Genomic DNA, 19,594 nt, shown 5'->3' on the forward strand with positions numbered 1-19,594 from the left:
TGACTCATAAGAGCCTGATCTAAGTTCCTCTGTCGCTAAAATCTAGTTATCTAGGTTTTGGTGTTTAAGACTAAGGCATGCCTGACAGAATTCTGGAATCATGCCATCCCAGACAATGGAATGCAGGAGGAGAGAACAGACTTCAAGATTATACATCTTTCTCTCTAAGGTTGACCGCACCCTGGAAATGAAGTCAGCTAAGGATTCATCGGTTTTTTGGCGAAGGGAGTTAATGGGGACTGAGGCCTCTCCTATGGATGGGGTTCACCTTTCCCATGCTTGTGTTGCGCAGATGCGTACCTGTTCAAAATAGCCAGTTGGAAACTTGGTCTGCCTGCTGAGTTCCAGTTTCAAACTCTCCCACTCCAAACAATGCATCAAAATTCCATTCTAGCTGTTTCATCATGAAAGCATGCCTCCTATTGCAGGTAGAGGGGGTCTGGGAGCACAGCACAAGTTAAGTCTTTCCAATCTTGGGGGGTATTAAGGTGCTGGAAAAAGCTTCGTAAATGGACTTGGTCCATGGGGCATGAAACCCGTCCTCCTTCACTACCTGTCTGAGTCCTCAGAGTTCCTTGGAGGAGTATGGATGCCACACCTGAGGGTTTTGTCTATTGGGGGCCACATTTACCAGGAAGGTGTGGACTTGGTTTGATGATGTAGGGGAAGGAGTCATGGAAGTGGAAGCTGCTGTAGTGGCCACAGGGGAAACTGAACACGTGTCTGCTGAAGCAGAATTCTCGGGGCAGACTGCAAAAGGCTTAGGGTGTTTAAGCGCCGAGAACATATCCTTTAACTCTTGTATCTCAGCCTCAAGGTCTCTTAATGATGAGGTATCAGCGGGGGGAGGAGTCATGGAAGTGGAAGCAGCAGAAGGCTTAGAGGGATTAAGCACTGAGAACATCCTTTAACTCTTGTATCTCAGCCTCAAGGTCTATTAACCTTTTGGCAGGACGCCATGTACATATCCTGAAAGTTGCAAATATAGCCAAGAGAACCCACGGTGTAGCTCCAATTAAAGCGTTTCTGAGGGGGCCAGGTGGTGGCGCACTTGGTTGAGAGACATGTTACAATGCTCAAGGACCCAGGTTCAAGTCCCTGGCCCCCACCTGCAGGGGGAAAGCTTCACAAGTGGTGAAGCAGTGCTGCAGGTGTCTCACTGTCTCTCTCCCTCTCTATCACCCCCTTCCCCATCAATTTCTGACTGTCTCTATCCAGCAAATAAAGATAATAATAATAATAAATAAAGTGTTTCTGAGATCGAGAGCCTGTCCTATGAGAGAAGGATATAATGTCTGGGACACCTCATTGTAAAGCAGAAAAAATCCCATGATGGGGGGAAATGCGGGGCCACAGAGCCAGGCGGCTGCCACTTAACTGTGTCTGGGCAACTTTTCTGGACCTCAGGCTGGGCCACCCAGTGGGGCGTGAGTGCGGGACATGTTGGGCACCAGGTGTTGTGCTGCGCTGCAGAGAAAAGAGAGAGGAGATCCGGAGCTAAGAGGGAACACAAATCTTTATTTGCGCTGGCACCTCAGAGTTGGGTGAGAGAGAAGCAGGTTTGGCACGTGGAGGTAGCAAAAATGGCCGCCTCACGCAGTAAACTTTCCTGCATCTAAACACTGAAGTGAAGAACCAGCAAGAGAGAGAGGTGTGGAAGAAGTGATTTTATCGGAGTAGCTCTCACGAGAATGGGAAGGAGGAGGAGTAACCATAGCACTCCAGGGTAGGATAATAACTCTCGTGAGAATGGGAAGGGGGAGGAGTAACCAAAGCACTTCAACTATGGCGGGGAAATAGACAATGCCCTAAGGGCACAACATGGCAGAACAGGCGCTCCAAGAATGTCCCAACTCTCACGGGAACTAGCAATAGCCTGAGGGGACAACATGGCAGATGTGACTGCATCTGCACAATTTCCCAGCATCTCCCTCTTTTCTTTTATCTAATGGCCACAGTATAGGAAATTTAGAGTGGTGCAGGTTTGTAATGAAGGGGTGTTTCCTGCCTCAAAGTGCAGGACCTGTAGGTGGGAGGGCATGGCCCACCAAGCAGAGGCGCTATTTGGCATTGTATAGTCCTCAAGGCAACAGTCTGTAAAGTCTATGAACTACTCAGGGTCAGTCTATAAAAAACCAGCAACGTGAAGGGAAGGAAGCTGCTGTAAAATTGTCTAAAGTGTCCAAAGGGTATACGAGCAAGTCCAATAGAAGTCTCAGTCCAAAGTAGGCGAGTAGGGGGAGAAATGGCAGGGGGTGAAACACTGCATGAAGAAGGTCAGCCGCTGGGATTCTGCTTCCCTGTATACAGTGAGCTGGAACTGCCAAAACGTGACAGGCAAAGCAGAAGTAGAAAGGGCAGACAGGCAGTAAAAAAGTTCTGTCCTTGGAGTCTGTGATTCAGGTTCTTCAGATCATGTCAGGTGACATCTAGGGTTTTGGGGGGTATGCCACTGTAGTCGTGCCATCTAGTTGGTTATGTCAGAGTGTGCAGGGATCCATATATATTTTTTTTATTCCTGTGAAAGAAACACAAACAATCTGCTTCTCATGGTTAGCAGTGCATCTGATTTGAATTTTTTTTATAGAAAAAGAGGTTTGAAAAAATAAATAAATAAAAATAAAAAAGAAAAAGAGGTTTGGTGCCTAAGCCAACTGAGTATTGGGGGATGTATCTTTCCTATTTATTTATTATTATTATTATATTATTTGTCATGGTAATCAGCCGTTATCTGGAAGATCCTGGGTGATTCACAGGGAAAATAAATAAAAATTTAAAAAATAAGATTTGACTTCTGGAGGCGTGGCTACGAGCAGCAGATTGCTTTCTCTCCTCTCCTCTCCTCTCCCGGATCAACTAGGAATACCAAAGGAGATGACCTGGGACCGAAACAAGACAGGAATAGAATGACCACAGGAACCCAGTAAACCACCCATGAGTACAAACACATGTGGCTGGTGACAGAAAGGAGAGAGGAGCGTAAGGAGAGATTAAGTGACTACTAACAGTTCAACAGTTTATCAGTTGAGACACCACCTCCAGTTTGCTCGACCAACAAGGGGACGGCTTAAGGAAGGAGAGGACTCCCCAGAGACTCACCAAGTACAACTCTGAGTCTCCATTGCTACTACGCTCAGAGTCTGAAGCAGTGGTAGGGAGGGACACCAGGGGACAAAGATCTAACCAGGAAACTCAGGAGAAGACCTATACCTCGGTGGCATAGCTGAGGGGCTGTGAAAGTCTCTTTGCATAACCACTGGATTATCTCTGCCACACCCTGCTTTATCTCTTGGTTAGGAGTCATTGATTAAGCTAAGAAGCCTATTGATAGTTTAAAAGCCCTCAGACTCCCATAGCCTACAGGGAAGAAAAAAAAAAGAGGCTTTTAAACCACTGAGCTCCAACTCAGGGATTGAAACAACTGTTAACTTCCACCATTGTAAACCCTTTAATTAACTTACTTAGACACAAGTCAATCCAGGCAATAGTGATAAATAATTTGAAAAGTACTGATAAAGGGAACTCATAACATAATATATAAAATGGTTAAAACAACAAGAAAAAATATTGGAGACTCGAACCAGAACAAGAGTCCAGCTAAAAGTCCTCCAGAGGGTGAAGCACAAAACAACGAGTTCAACATCCAAACATTAGCTAAGGAAATAATAACAGGAGTGAGTAAAGAATTTGAAAAAATTGTAATCAGAAATGCAGGAACAACAAATGAGAATATGGAAGAAAATTCTAATTATCTCATGGGTACTAGAGAGCTGAAAGCTGAAATCGCTGAGCTAAGAATGCAACTAGCTGAACAAGCTAAAACAGTATCAGAGCAGGGCAACAAAATAGATGAACTCCAGAAAACAGTGGAGGACAGAGAGAATAGAATCTATGAGGCTGAAGACAGAATTAGCAAGATTGAGGATGAATTAGAGACAACTAAAAAAGAAGTAAGAGATCTCAAAAAGAGATTAAGAGATGCTGAAAACAACAACAGAGTCCTATGGGATGACTTCAAAAGAAACAATATATGCATTATTGGCATATCAGAGGAAGAAAGAGAAGGAGAGGAAGAAAGCATTCTCCAGGCCACAATAGCTGAAAATTTCTCTAGTCTAGACAACATCAAAGACATAAAGATTCAAGAAGCCCAGAGGGTCCCAAACAGAATTAACCCAGACCTAAAGACACCAAGACATGTCATACTTAGAATGGAAAGGAATAAGGATAAAGAAAGGATCCTCAAGGCTGCAAGAGAAAAACAAAGAGTCACCTACAAAGGAAAACCCATAAGATTAGCAGCAGACTTCTCCATACAAACACTACAGGCCAGAAGAGAATGGCAAGATATTTATCGAGTGCTCAATGAGAAAGGCTTTCAGCCAAGAATACTATATCCTGCTAGACTGTCATTCAGACTAGATGGAAGCATCAAAACCTTCTCAGACAAGTAACAGCTGAAGGAAGCAATCATCACCAAGCCTGCCCTGAAAGAAGTTCTGAAAGGTCTCCTATAAACAACCAGACCACCACAAATAGGACATATATCAAAACACTCTAAAACTCTACAAGAATGGCGTTAAAATATCTTCAATCTTTAATATCAATAAATGTCAATGGCCTGAATTCACCTATTAAAAGACACAGAGTAGGAAGATGGATCAGAAAATATAACCCAACAATATGTTGTCTACAGGAAACTCACCTAACTCAACAAGACAAACACAGACTTAAAGTGAAAGGATGGAAAACTATCATACAAGCCAATGGCCCACAAAAAAGGGCAGGAGCAGCTATTCTCATACCTGACATGATAGACTTTAAAATAGATAAGATTAAAAAAGATAGGAATGGACACTACTTAATGCTCAGAGGATCAGTCAATCAAGAGGACTTAACAATTATTAACATCTATGCACCCAATGAGAAGCCATCTAAATACCTCAAACTTCTACTGAAAGAGCTACAGCAATATATTAACATAACACAATCATAGTAGGGGACATTAACGCTCCACTCTCTCAACTTGACAGATCATCCAGGCAGAAGATCAGTAAAGACATAAGGGAGCTAACTGAAGAGATAGATAAACTAGAACTATTGGACATTTTCAGAGTCATTCATTCCAAGAAACTGGAATACACATTTTACTCAAATCCACATGGGTCATTCTCAAGGATATACCACATGTTAGGCCACAAAGACAGCATCAGCCAATTCAAGAGCATTGAAGTCATCCCAAGCATCTTCTCAGACCACAGTGGAATTAAACTAACACTTAACAATCAACAAAAGATTAGTAACAGTGCCAAAATGTGGAAGCTCAACAGTATACTTCTTAACAACTTCTGGGTCAAAGAGGAAATCAAGGAAGAAATCAAAATGTTTTGACAGTTCAATGAAAATGAAGACACACGCTATCAAAATATTTGGGACACAGCTAAAGCAGTCCTAAGAGGGAAGTTCATAGCTATACAAGCACACATTAGGAAACAAAAAAAGGCACAAATAAACAGCCTGATTGCACATCTTAAAGACCTAGAAGAAGAACAACAAAGGAAACCTAAAGCAACCAGAAGGACAGAAATCACTAAAGTTAGGGCAGAAATAAATAACATTGAGAATAGGAAAACCATACAAAAAATCAATGAAAGTAAATGTTGGTTCTTTGAAAGAGTAAACAAAATCGACAAACCTTTAGCCAGACTCACAAAACAAAAAAGGGAGAAGACCCAAATAAATCGGATAGTAAATGAAAGAGGAGATATCACAACAGACACCGCAGAAATTCAACATATCATGCGAGGCTTCTATGAACAACTATATGCCACCAAGCTAGAGAACCTGGAAGAAATGGATGATTTCCTAGATACCTACCAACTTCCAAAACTAAGTCAAGAGGAAGTGGATAACATGAACAGGCCCATCACAGCCAATGAAATTGAAATAGTTATCAAAAACCTTCCCAAGAATAAAAGTCCTGGACCAGATGGTTTTACAAATGAATTCTACAAAACCTTCAAAGAAGAACTAATACCTCTACTTTTAAAAGTCTTCCAGAAGATTGAAGACACTGGAATACTCCCTGCCAGCTTCTATGAAGCCAACATCACCCTGATACCAAAAGCAGACAGGGACACAACCAAAAAAGAAAACTACAGACCAATATCTCTGATGAACATAGATGCGAAAATATTGAACAAAATTCTAGCCAACCGGATATAGCAGTGTATCAAAAAGATTGTTCATCATGACCAAGTGGGGTTTATCCCAGGCATGCAAGGTTGGTTTAATATACGTAACTCAATCAATGTGATCCACCACATCAACAAAAGCAAGACCAAAAACCACATGGTCATATCAATAGATGCAGAGAAAGCCTTTGACAAAATACAACATCCCTTTATGATCAAAACACTACAAAAAATGGGAATAGATGGATAATTCCTGAAGATAGAGGAGTCTATATATAGCAAACCTACAGCCAGCATCATACTCAATGGTGAAAAACTGGAAGCATTTCCACTCAGATCAGGTAGTAGACAGGGCTGCCCACTATCACCATTGCTATTCAACATAGTGTTGGAAGTTCTTGCCATAGCAATCAGGCAGGAGCAAGGAATTCAAGGGATACAGATTGGAAGAGAAGAAGTCAAACTCTCCTTATTTGCAGATGACATGATAGTATACATGGAAAAACCTAAGGAATCCAGCAAGAAGCTTTTGGAAATCATCAGGCAATACAGTAAGGTGTCAGGCTATAAAATTAACATTCAAAAGTCAGTGGCATTCCTCTATGCAAACACTAAGAAGAAATTGAAATCCAGAAATCAACTCCTTTTACTATAGCAAGAAAAACAATAAAATATCTAGGAGTAAACCTAGCCAAAGAAGTGAAAGACTTGTATACTGAAAATTATGAGTCACTACTCAAAGAAATTGAAAAAGACACAAAGAAGTGGAAAGATATTCCATGTTCATGGGTTGGAAGAATTAACATCATCAAAATGAATTTATTACCCAGAGCCATCTACAGATTTAATGCTATCCCCATCAAGATCCCAAGTATATTTTTTAGGAGAATAGAAAAAAATGCTACAAATGTTTATCTGGAACCAGAAAAGACCTAGAATTGCCAAAACAATCTTGAGAAAAAAGAACAGAACTGCAGGCATCACACTCCCAGATCTCAAACTGTATTATAGGGCCATTGTCATCAAAACTTCTTGGTACTGGAATATGAACAGACACACTGACCAGTGGAATAGAATTGAGAGCCCCGAAATGAGGCCCCACACCTATGGACATCTAATCTTTGATAAAGGGGCTCAGACTATTACATGGGGAAAGCAGAGTCTCTTCAACAAATGGTGTTGGAAACAATGGGTTGAAACATGCAGAAGAATGAAACTGAATCACTGTATTTCACCAAATACAAAAGTAAATTCCAAGTGGATCAAGGAATTGGATGTTAGACCACAAACTATCAAATACTTAGAGGAAAATATTGGCAGAACTCTTTTCCGCATAAATTTTAAAGACATCTTCAATGAAACGAATCCAATTACAAAGAAGACTAAGGCAAGTATAATCCTATGGGACTAAATCAAATTAAAAAGCTTCTTCACAGCAAAAGAAACCACTACCCAAACCAAGAGACCCCTCACAGAATGGGAGAAGATCTTTACATGCCATACATCAGATAAGAGTTTAATAACCAACATATATCAAGAGCTTGCCAGACTCAATAACAAGACAACAAATAACCCCATCCAAAAATTGGGGGAGGACTTGGACAGAATATTCACCACAGAAGAGATCCAAAAGGCCGAGAAATACATGAAAAAATGCTCCAAGTCTCTGATTGTCAGAGAAATGCAAATAAAGACAACAATGAGATACCACTTCACTCCTGTGAGAATGTCATACATCAGAAAAGGTAACAGCAGCAAATGCTGGAGAGGGTGTGGGGTCAAAGGAACCCTCCTGCACTGCTGGTGGGAATGTCAATTGGTCCAACCTCTGTGGAGAACAGTCTGGAGAACTCTCAGAAGGCTAGAAATGGACCTACCCTATGATCCTGCAATTCCTCTCCTGGGGATATATCCTAAGGAACCCAACACATCCATCCAAAAAGATCTGTGTACACATATGTTCTTGGCAGCACAATTTGTAATAGCCAAAACCTGGAAGCAACACAGGTGTCCAACAACAGATGAGTGGCTGAGCAAGTTGTGGTATATATACACAATGGAATACTACTCAGCTGTGAAAAATGGTGACTTCATCGTTTTCAGCCGATCTTGCATGGACCTTGAAAAAATCATGTTGAGTGAAATAAGTCAGAAACAGAAGGATGAATATGGGATGATCTCACTCTCAGGCCGACGTTGAAAAACGATTAGAAAAGAAAACACAAATAGAACCTGAAATGGAATTGGTGTATTGCACCAAAGTAAAAGACTCTGGGGTGGGTGGGTTGTGGGGGGAATACAGGTCCATGAAGGATGATGAATGACATAGTGGGGGTTGTATTGTTAAATGGGAATCTGGGGAATGTTATGCATGTACAAACTATTGTATTTACTGTTGAATGTAAAACATTAATTCCCCAATAAAGGAATAAATTATTTAAAAAATTTAAAAAATAAAATAAAATTGAGGGACGATGGACCAGCCACAGTGAACTTTCTAGGGGATTTTATTTACGTAAGCCCATTTACAATGTCTGATGTCTACCCTTATAAAATTCTGATTTACAAGGAGTCATGCAGTGGCACAGTGGTATAAGCGCATGTGGTGCAAAGCGCAAGGACCGGCCTAAGGGTCCCGGTTCGAGACCCCAGCTCCCCACCTGCAGGGGAGTCGCTTCACAGGTTGTTAAGTAGGTCTTCAGGTGTCTATCTTTCTCTCCCCCTCTCTGTCTTCCCCTCCTCTCTCCATTTCTCCTTGTCCTATTCAACAATGAACAACATCAACAATGGCAACAGTAACCACAAGGAGGCTACAACAACAAGGGCAACAAAAGGGGGAAAAAATGGCCTCCAGGAGCGGTGGATTCATGGTGCAGTCATCGAGCCCAGCAATAACCCTGGAGGAAAAAAAAAAGTCTGATTTACAGATCTGGAACCCACTAATATTGGTCCAATCCATGGGGTGAAATAGTGTATTACAGATTTATCTTGTTTGCTAATTTAATTCTGACCTTGGGAAAAAGATGCTTTGCTTATCTGAGTAGAAACAAAAACAACCTTGGAAGCTTACAAAGTAAGGAAGGAGGGGCAGATGCAGAAAGTATGTCCTTGACCTTTCTGATACACAAAGCAGAAAATACAGTCATTTATTTAAGGTTCTGCTACTATCAATATATGCCCAGACTTCAAAAACATACCAAAGGTTCTGAAATGAAGGGACAATGTTGCTAGCCAAACTCAGGTGGCTATGAACACAAGATCTTCACATTCTATAGCTATAAGCACAGAACCCATGTCCACAGGAAGAGGATGCTAACCTTACAGGAAGTAGAAGCACATTAAGTGTTCCCTGCTCATGAGAAGACAAAATTAGCACCATGTTTTGAATTGAGAGATACAAGACTGGGTAATTTGAGATTTGGAGATTTGTGTAGCATTCTTCAGTCTCAGTTCATGACAGAAGCACCTTTGAGGAATATTGATTACAAATTTCTAGATGAGGGTTTTATGTCTTTCCCATTTATGAATATGTAAACCTGACATCCATAGTGTTATTCTGGAGAATAAAAGAGAAAGACAAATACCATCCAGGCAGTGGCACACCTGGATAAGCACACATATTATAATACACAAGAACCTGGGCTCAAGACCCTGGCCCTGACTTTCAGGGGGAAACTTCATGAGCATTGAAGCAGTGCTGTTGGTGTCTCTCCCCCTTTCTTCTCTCAATTTCTTTCTCTCTATCCAGTAAATAAATAAATAGCGGGAGTCGGGCTATAGCTCAGCAGGTTAAGCGCAGGTGGCGCAAAGCACAAGGACTGGCATAAGGATCCTGGTTCGAACCCCGGCTCCCCACCTGCAGGGGAGTTGCTTCACAGGCGGTGAAGCAGGTCTGCAGGTGTCTATCTTTCTCTCCACCTCTCTGTCTTCCCCTCCTCTCTCCATTTCTCTCTGTCCTATCCAACAACAACAACAACAATAAAACAACAAGGGCAACAAAAGGGAATAAATAAAATAAATATTTTTTAAAAATTTTAAATAAATAAATAAATAAATAGCTCTAAACTCTCAACTTCACTATTAAAAAAAAGTCCTTCACTCTAAAACTGCACCACTTCCTAAGTCACAAATAAGAAAAAAAAATCTAGTAAATCAGGATGAGAAAAATATTAAGGGACTTCCCTCATCACCATGCCTACCTTAAAATTATTTTTAGAGTAACCAGAGGGTTAGTATAGTGGATGAAGTGCTGGACTTTCAAGCACGAAGTCTTGAGTTTGATGCCTGGCAGCTCATATCAGGGTGATGCTCTGGTTTTATTCTCCTGTCTCATAAATAAATTTTTATTTTGGTGAATTCACCTTTTTCACCCCATCTTGGATGGAGCATGAAGAAATCATGTTTACTGAGCTAAGTCAGAAGCAAAAGGATGAATATGGGATGATCTCACTCAGACAGAAATTGAAAATGAAATCAGAAGGGAAAACATTAAGCAGAACTTGGACTGGAGTTGGTGTATTGCACCAAAATTAAAGACTCTGGGGTGGGGGAGGATTCAGGTCCTGGAATATGGTGACAGAGGAGGACCTAGTGGGGGTTGTATTGTTATGTGGAAATGTTATACATGTACAAACTATTGTATTCACTGTCGACTGTAAACCATTAAATCCCCCAATAAATAAATAAAAAATATATAGATATTTTTTTAACTAGCACACTGCTCAACTCTGGCTTAGGGTAGTGAGAGGGATTGAACCAGGGAGCCCAAAGTTTCAAGCCTGGGAGTCAGTCTGCATAACCATTATGCTGTCTTTCCCACCCCTCATAAATAAATCTTTAAAAATTATGTTTAGATTTTGTTATTTTTGAACCTTCACTGCTCTAGGCTGATCTTTTCAGATAGAAACACTGCAGCACCAAAGCTTTCCACAGTGCTCTAATGAGCACAGAGAGCTCCTGGGCTTTCAGTGACTAAAGACCCTGCCTGGGTTTCACTTGCTTTTCTCACCCCTAGCTCCTGCAAGAATTTGGCTGGTGAACAAAAACGGAAAGAGTGAAGAACAGAGCTTCACTGCCCTCAGGCTAACCAGAATTTCAAGTGTAGTATATTCTCCACAGAAAGAGAACTTGACTTAAAGTCTTACAGGAAAGGGGTAGGTGGGACAAAAAAAAAGATTAACCATGTGACTCACATGCTGTTTTGCCCTGTTCTCCTGGAACAAATCAATAGTTCTCTCTCCCTTTTGCTCTCAGAAATGTCTAGATTTGAGTGATAAATTTTATTGCCAAGCCAAATTTATATATCAAGACATGAAGGATACTCACTTCACAAGCAATTAAAATGAAGCTAACCTAAGACCTGAGAGGAACACTTTCTTTTTTCTTTTTTTTAATTTATTTTTTATTTAAGAAAGGATAAATTAACAAAACCATAGGGTAGGAGGGGTACAACTCCACACAATTCCCACCACCCAGTCTCCATATCCCATCCCCTCCCTGATAGCTTTCCCATTCTCTATCCCTCTGGGAGCATGGACCCAGGGTCGTTGTGGGTTGCAGAAGGTGGAAGATCTGCCTTCTGTAATTGCTTCCCTGCTGAACATGGACGTTGACTGGTCGGTCCATACTCCCAGTCTGCCTCTCTCTTTCCCTAGTAGGGTGGGTCTCTGGGGAAGCGGAGCTCCAGGACACATTGGTGGGGTCTTCAGTCCAGAGAAGCCTGGCTGGCATCCTGATGGCATCTGGAACCTGGTGGCTGAAAAGAGAGTTAACATACAAGCCAAACAAATTGTTGAGCAATCATGGACCCAAAGGTTGGAATAGTGGAGAGGAAGTGTTAGGGGGCTACTCACTGCAAACTCTAGTGTACTTCTGCTTTCAGAAGTATATTTTGCAGTAGTTTATGGATACGTGTGAACATATGCTCTCTCTCACAGAACCTGGTGTATATCTAGGTTTTGGGACTTTGTTAAAAAGTGAACCACCTGGGATGGAATTAGAGAATACTATGAAAGGAAAGGTCTCACCCGAGTAATGAAGCTAAAGGGTTGTCATTCCACACGTGAATTCTCTGGACACAGTCTGAGCTGAAGCATGTTGAGGTGGCAATCGTTGCGTTGATTACGTTGCGATTGGCAGATGCAATATTATTTGATATGGATTGGGAGAGGCATGCTGGTAAGTGGGCCCTATCCTAAGGTTCCAGGACTGGGGGAAATATAGACTTTATAGTGGAGATGTGAGGTTCCTGCTGTCTTAGGGTTCAAAAAGAAAATCGATAGTTAATGTTATCATCACTTTTTTTTAATATTTATTTTATTTATTTATTCCCTTTTGTTGCCCTTGTTGTTTTATTGTTGTAGTTATTATTGTTGTTGTCATTGTTGGATAGGACAGAGAGAAATGGAGAGAGAAGGGGAAGACAGAGAGGAGGAGAGAAAGATAGACACCTGCAGACCTGCTTCACCACCTGTGAAGCGACTCCCCTGCAGGTGGGGAGCCAGGGTTCGAACCGGGATCCTTAAGCCTGTCCTTGGGCTTTGCGCCACCTGCGCTTAACCCGTTGCGCTACAGCCCGACTCCCTATCATCACTTTATTTGGTAATTGGGTTAACTTTGAAAAGTCCTTTTGTTAGGGTTTGCTGTATAGTACCCAGTATCTTGTATGTAGCTGTGCTTCTGATCTACTTGGTCTATGCTTTTGAGAGAGTCTGCATATCAAATACACAGCCTATATATTAAAAAGACTCAGTCTGTGTTTTAAAAACTTCGAGACATACAATTAATTTTCCCCCTCATATTAATTAGCTAGTGATTTATATGACTACACTTTACTAGAAGTGTACATAAACACCATTCCCACCACCAAAAGACTGTGTCCCATCCCACCCGCCCACCCCCACCCCCTACCAGCCCAGGAAGCTGCATGTCTACCGCTTACCACAGGGTTTTTTACTTTGGTGCCCTACTTTCAATTTAGTCAGATCCTGCTTTTAGTTTCCCTTTCAGATCTTTCTCAACTTCTGTTGATGAGCGGGATCATCCCATACTCATCTTTATCTTTCTTGTTGGGCTGAGCTTATTAGGGTATGCAGTATCTCTTTATTCATGCAGGATGCAGCGCAATCTATACTAAGCTAAGCTAAACTAACAACCAACTAAAACAATGTTGTCTTTAACATAAACCTGCCAAGTAGGGTGGGAACAGGATGCAACGCAGAGAGGGTGGAGAGAAAAGTGACTGGTGGAAGATCAGGGTGTGACAAGGAGAGGGGGCGGAGCAGGTGAGAATTATACCACAGAACCACCAATGCCCTGGAGGGAAAGTGGTGCTTTATGTAAATGTAAAAGTGATTTATGTAAATAGACCGTAGCTTTGAATGGGATCAAATTAATCTCTACAGACATACTGGTGTTTAAGCCGGGGGAAGCTGGCATGCTATCCAACATCTCCCCCTTTCTTTTTAACTATATGCCATAGTATCAGGAATGCGGGACACTTTGTGAGGCAGGGAGACTGATAAGAGGCACACCTTTTGGAGTTCTACTGTCCCTCCTTGCTCAACCTCTCCGTAGAGAGAGAGACTAACAGGATGGACACACCCCTCAGGCTCAAGCCCTTCCAAGCTCAACCACATCCTCACAATTCCCCAACATCTCCCTCTTACTTAATGGCCATATATAACTGGGTCAATGTCTGTAAAAGGCTTCATATCTGTTAGGGGAATAGCAGTGTAGGGGTGAACAGAAACCTATATCATACAGGCATTTTCAAAATAACTGGCATAAGACATGGAAAACAAAATAGGCGAGCAGCAATAACCAGTGTGATGCCAAGGGGAATGTTTCTTGCCTCAAAGGGCAAGGCCTAGCAGGTGAAAGGGCATTTCTTGCCTCTGGGAGCACTTCATGCCTCGGGGGGCATCTCTTGCCTCAAAGGGCGTTTCCTGCCTCTGTGGGCATCTCTTGCTGGAGAAGCTGTGGGGACAGAGGAACCCTTTTACATTGCTGGTGGGAATGTAAATTGGTACAGCCCCTGTGGAGAGCAGTCTGGAAAACTCTCACAAGGCTAGACATGGGCCTTTCATATGATCCGGTAATTCCTCTCCTGGGGTTATACCCCAAGGACTCCATAACACCCAATCAAAAAGAGGTGTGTGCTCCTATGTTCATAGCAGCACAATTCATAATAGCTAAAACCTGGAAGCAACCCAGGTGCCCAACAACAGATGAGTGGCTGAGAAAGCTGTGGTATATATACACAACGGAATACTATACAGCTATCAAGAACAATGAACCCACCTTCTCTGACCCATCTTGGACAGAGTTTTTTTTTGTTTTAAGACAAAGTATGGTCCAGGAGTTAGCTCAGTGGATAAAGCATTAGATTCTCAAGCATCAGGTCTTGAATTCAATCCGTGGCAGCATATGTACCAGAGTGATGTCTGGTTCTCTGTCTCTCTCCTCCCATATTTTCATTAATAAATAAAATCTTAAAAAAAAAAAAAGACAAAGTGTGGCTGAACTCTGGCTATGGTGGTGCTGGGGACTGAACCTGGGAAGTCAAAGCCACAGGCACTAAAGTCTTTTGCATAACCATGGTACTATCTCTCCAGTTCAAGAATACTTTTTTTTTTCTCCTCCAGGGTTATTGCTGGGGCTTGGTGCGTGCACCACAATCCACTGCTCCTGGAGGCTATTTTTTATAGTTGTTGTGGTTTTTATTGTTGTTATTATTGATGTTGTTGTTGTTGGATAGGACAGAGAGAAATCGAGAGAGGAGGGGAAGATAGAGAGGAGAAGAGAAAGACAGACACCTGCAGACCTGCTTCACTGCCCCCACCCTGTGCAGGAGGGGAGCCTGAGGCTCAAACCAGGATCCTTAAGCCAGTCCTTGCGCTTAGCGCCACGTGCGTTTAACGTTCTGCGCTACTGCCTGACCCCCCCACAAATACTTTTTTAATCTTTTGAACAAATATGTTTCTACCACAAAGGTAACAGCAATTATTTCTTTTCTTTTCTTTTTTTTTTAATTGGGGAATTAATGTTTTGCATTCAACAGTAAGTGCAATAGTTTGTACATGCATAACATTCCCCAGTTTCCCATATAACAATAGAACCCCCACTAGGTCCTTTATCATCCTTCATGGACCTGTATTCTCCCCACCCACCCACCCCAGAGTCTTTTACTTGGGTTAAATATGCCAATTCCATTTCAGGTTCTACTTGTGTTTTCTTTTCTGATCTTGTTTTTCAGCTTCTGCCTGAGAGTGAGATCATCCCATATTCATCCTTCTGTTTCTGACTTATTTCACTCAACATGATTTTTTCAAGGTCCATGCAAGATCGGCTGAAAATGGTGAAGTCACCATTTTTTACAGCTGAGTAGTATTCCATTGTGTATATATACCACAACTTGCTCAGCCACTCATCTGTTGTTGGACACCTGTGTTGCTTCCAGGTTTTGGCTATTACAAATTGTGCTGCCAAGAACATATGTGTACACAGATCTTTTTGGATGGATGTGTTGGGTTCCTTAGGATATATCCCCAGGAGAGGAATTGCAGGATCATAGGGTAGGTCCATTTCTAGCCTTCTGAGAGTTCTCCAGACTGTTCTCCACAGAGGTTGGACCAATTGACATTCCCACCAGCAGTGTAGGAGGGTTCCTTTGACCCCACACCCTCTCCAGCATTTGCTGCTGTTACCTTTTCTAATGTATGACATTCTCACAGGAGTGAAGTGGTATCTCGTTGTTGTCTTTATTTGACAATCAGAGACTTGGAGCATTTTTTCATGTGTTTCTTGCCCTTTTGGATCTCTTCTGTGGTGAATATTCTGTCCAAGTCCTCCCCCAGTTTTTGGATGGGGTTATTTGTTGTCTTGTTGTTGAGTTTAGCAAGCTCTTTATATATGTTGGTTATTAAACTCTGTGTGCTTTGCGCCACCTGCACTTAGCCCGCTGTACTACAGCCCGACTCCCGGTTATTAAACTCTTGTCTGATGTATGGCATGTAAAGATCTTCTCCCATTCTGTGAGGGGTCTCTTGGTTTGCGTAGTGGTTTCTTTTGCTGTGCAGAAGCTTTTTAATTTGATGTAGTCCCATAGGTTTATGCTTGCCTTAGTCTTCTTTGTAATTGGATTCGTTTCATTGAAGATGTCTTTAAAATTTATGCGGAAAAGAGTTCTGCCAATATTTTCTTATAAGTATCTGATAGTTTGTGGTCTACCATCCAAGTCCTTGATCCACTTGGAACTTACTTTTGTATTTGGTGAAATACAGTGGTTCAGTTTCATTCTTCTGCATGTTTCAACCCATTGTTTCCAACACCATTTGCTGAAGAGACTCTGGTTTCCCCATTTAATAGTCTGAGCCCCTTTGTCAAAGATTAGATGTCCATAGGTGTGGGGGCTCATGGTAAGAGTGATTATTTCTTAACAGATGCTGTTTTAACAGGACAGTAGAAAAGGGCTGGTTTGGAGTCTATCAAGTCCCAGTTCTAGCACCCCCATCATTAATACTTTTCTTTATTTTAGATACTGTAATCTCTTTCACTCTCTCTGCCCATCAAGCAATTTTTAATCTAAACTTTTTTCCTCCCTTAAAATAGAGACAAAGATCACAACACAGAAGCTTCCTTCAATATGGCAGGGGTTGGGTTTGAACCTGGGTCTCACATAGGCAAAGTGAGCTCTCAAACTCAATCTCTATCTCTAGACCTCTAATACAATATTGACATACCTAATCTTATGAAGAATAAATAAGACACCTCCATATTGGTATTATGGGCTTAGACCTTCCAAAATACCTTTGAACCTTTTCTAAAGAGTGGGAAATGTAATACCAGAAACCACTAAACTGACCAGTACTAGTGAGCCAGGGAAGTTAACCTCACATGGCTGTGTAAGCTTTCCTATAGTGGTTCAATCATTACCTACCTTGAACACTTCTATCTATTCTGATTTAGGTAAATACGATTGTGATTGGGATGATCAGAGCATTTTCAGTCTTCTTTGTGGTTTTTCAAGAAGAGTTTGAAGCTACCTCAGAGCAAGTTGGCTGGATTGGATCACTCATGTCATCGCTTGGTTTTTCTGCAGGTAAAGCCAGCAATAAGCTTGCTGAGGATTACATAGAGCAATTCCAAGAAGGCTCATCTGTCAGTCATCCAAGACTGAGGTAGCATGAAAACACAGCCTCATCTATTAAAAGAAAAGCTAAGAAAGCAAAGAGAATTACAGTGTTTAGCCTACAACTGGTTTGGTGAAATTTGAAGTATTTGGGTTTAAAGAAAGCTGAAGAACCTATCTCCATGATTTAATATTTCATGTTTTCTTTCCAGTGTCCTAACCAAGGCTTAAGGAGTCAGTCTCTCAGCTGCAAAATCAAATGAAGTAGGGGTTCTGATCATGTAAACATTCTCAAAGCAAAATACAGAACCAAGTTTTATTCTTTTAGTATTATTTATTTATGAGAGGATTTGTGAGGAGAGAGAAATAGACCATCACTCTGGCATATGCAGTGCTGGAGGTCAAACTTGGGAACTCATGCTTGAAGGTCACTTAATCCACTGTGCCACTTTCTGGGTCACTCAGATTTATTTATTTATTTATTTATTTATTTACCAGTGCACTGCTCAGCTCTGGCTTATGGTGGTGCAGGGGATTGAACCTAGGACTTTGGAGCCTCAGGCATGAGAGTCTCTTTGCATAACCATTATGCTACCTGCCCCTCCCCCAACTCTTAGTTTTATATGGAAATAACTTGACAGAGGACTTTGTGGTAGGACCTTGTTCAGAGAAGTTTGTACTAGTACCTTGTTCTCATTTTGTGGAGATTTTATATTTCACAATAGCTCCAACACCCAGCCTGCTTACTCACAATCTTCTTTATAAAAAAAAAAAAAAAAAAGCACAGAACTGGAAATACTAAGAAGTCCAGATGACACCTGTTTGGAGGATATATAATACCTCAAGTGATTTTCTCCAGCCCTTCATTTGCATTGAACAGAAGCAATGCCAGAACCCATCTGACTAATATCTGCCTTTCTTTATATTCCCAAGGCCCTCTGGTTGCTATTGTTTGTGACATAACTGGAGATAAAACAGCCTCCATTCTTGGGGCTTCCCTTGTTTCTGGTGGATTCTTGATCAGCAGCTGGGCCACAAGCATACCCTTTCTTTGCGTGACTATGGGACTTTTACCTGGTGAGTCTATTGTAAAACTGAGACTACAGTGCTGGGAGATAAGCTCACTGGTTACATTCTGCACCTCAAAAAAAAAAAAAAAGTGTATACTATGTATACTATGTGTATTCTGTGGACTACACTAGGGCAGCACCATCGATGGCAGAATGGTGTTGAGATCTCTTCTCTGTCTAGAAAATTTTAAAAAGTTGGTGTGGGGAGGTTTGTAAGTGGTGGTAATGTGAGGCTCTGAATTCATTTTTCAACTTTAAAAACAAAAGACTAAAAGATGAAAAGACATTTTCCCTTTTACTGCCCATTGTCCCAACAGGCATAGTTATGTCAGATCTAGAAGAACATTTTGTACTGAGTTGCTTAAAGTGATAGTGATTCCAAGCTATTGTTTGTCTTCTAGGTTTGGGTTCCGCTTTTTTGTACCAAGTAGCTGCTGTGGTAGTTACAAAATACTTCAAAAAACGATTGGCTCTTTCTACAGCTATTGCCCGTTCAGGGATGGGTATGGCATTTCTCTTAGTACCCCTGACAAAATTCATGATAGATCAGTATGGCTGGACAGGTGAGTCATTCTAAATTTTTGAACTGTTAGCTCTGCAAGGCTGAATGTTTACCTTTAACTTTGATGACTGGATGTAAACGTTTTTAAGGGCCAGAGAGGAAATGAATATGGCTCCTACAGTAAACACACTCCTCTTCCTTACAGACTGCCATTAGCAGAAGAGGTCTTGAACTACATTCAAGCATTTTCAGTCCACATAAACACCTTAGACTTCACCACAAGGTTCAATGTTTACAGGAATAGGAGGCACTTGGCAAAGCAGGAAACCTTTTCCATTCCTGGGGAAATATAGATTCCTCTTTCCTACAGCACCAAAATAACCTTTTAACAAATTTTCCCATTAAGGGAGGGGAGGAAGTTGTATTTCAAAAATATATACCTCTTTTGGGCCAGGCAGTGGCACACCTGGTGAAGCACACACATGACAGTGTGCAAGGACCTGGGTTCAAATTCCTAGTCCCCACCAGCTGGGGGAAAGCTTCATGAGCGGTGAAGCAGGGCTGCAGTTATCTGTCTCTTTCTATCTCTATCTCTCTCCCCCCTCTCAATTTCTGTCTCTATCCAATAATAAAATAAAAAAATACCCCTGCTATTACATTCATTAATATAGGTGAGGGAAAATGTACTGGGTAAGAT

At 41.5% G+C, this 19,594-nt stretch overlaps 1 protein-coding gene across 2 annotated transcripts in view; it reads left to right on the plus strand.

Moving 5' to 3' along the window:
- Positions 1-19,594, plus strand: part of SLC16A4 (solute carrier family 16 member 4) — a 70,562-nt gene that overhangs the window by 28,741 nt on the left and 22,227 nt on the right. For both annotated transcript variants that reach the window (XM_060201918.1, XM_007529377.3), the window contains exons 3-5: positions 17,163-17,295; positions 18,259-18,402; positions 18,797-18,958. In XM_060201918.1, coding sequence (XP_060057901.1) covers positions 17,163-17,295; positions 18,259-18,402; positions 18,797-18,958 — 439 coding nt within the window. The remainder of the gene's footprint in view (positions 1-17,162; positions 17,296-18,258; positions 18,403-18,796; positions 18,959-19,594) is intronic.

Source organism: Erinaceus europaeus, chromosome 11 (genome assembly GCF_950295315.1).
Source record: "Erinaceus europaeus chromosome 11, mEriEur2.1, whole genome shotgun sequence".
Classification (NCBI taxonomy): domain Eukaryota; kingdom Metazoa; phylum Chordata; class Mammalia; order Eulipotyphla; family Erinaceidae; genus Erinaceus; species Erinaceus europaeus.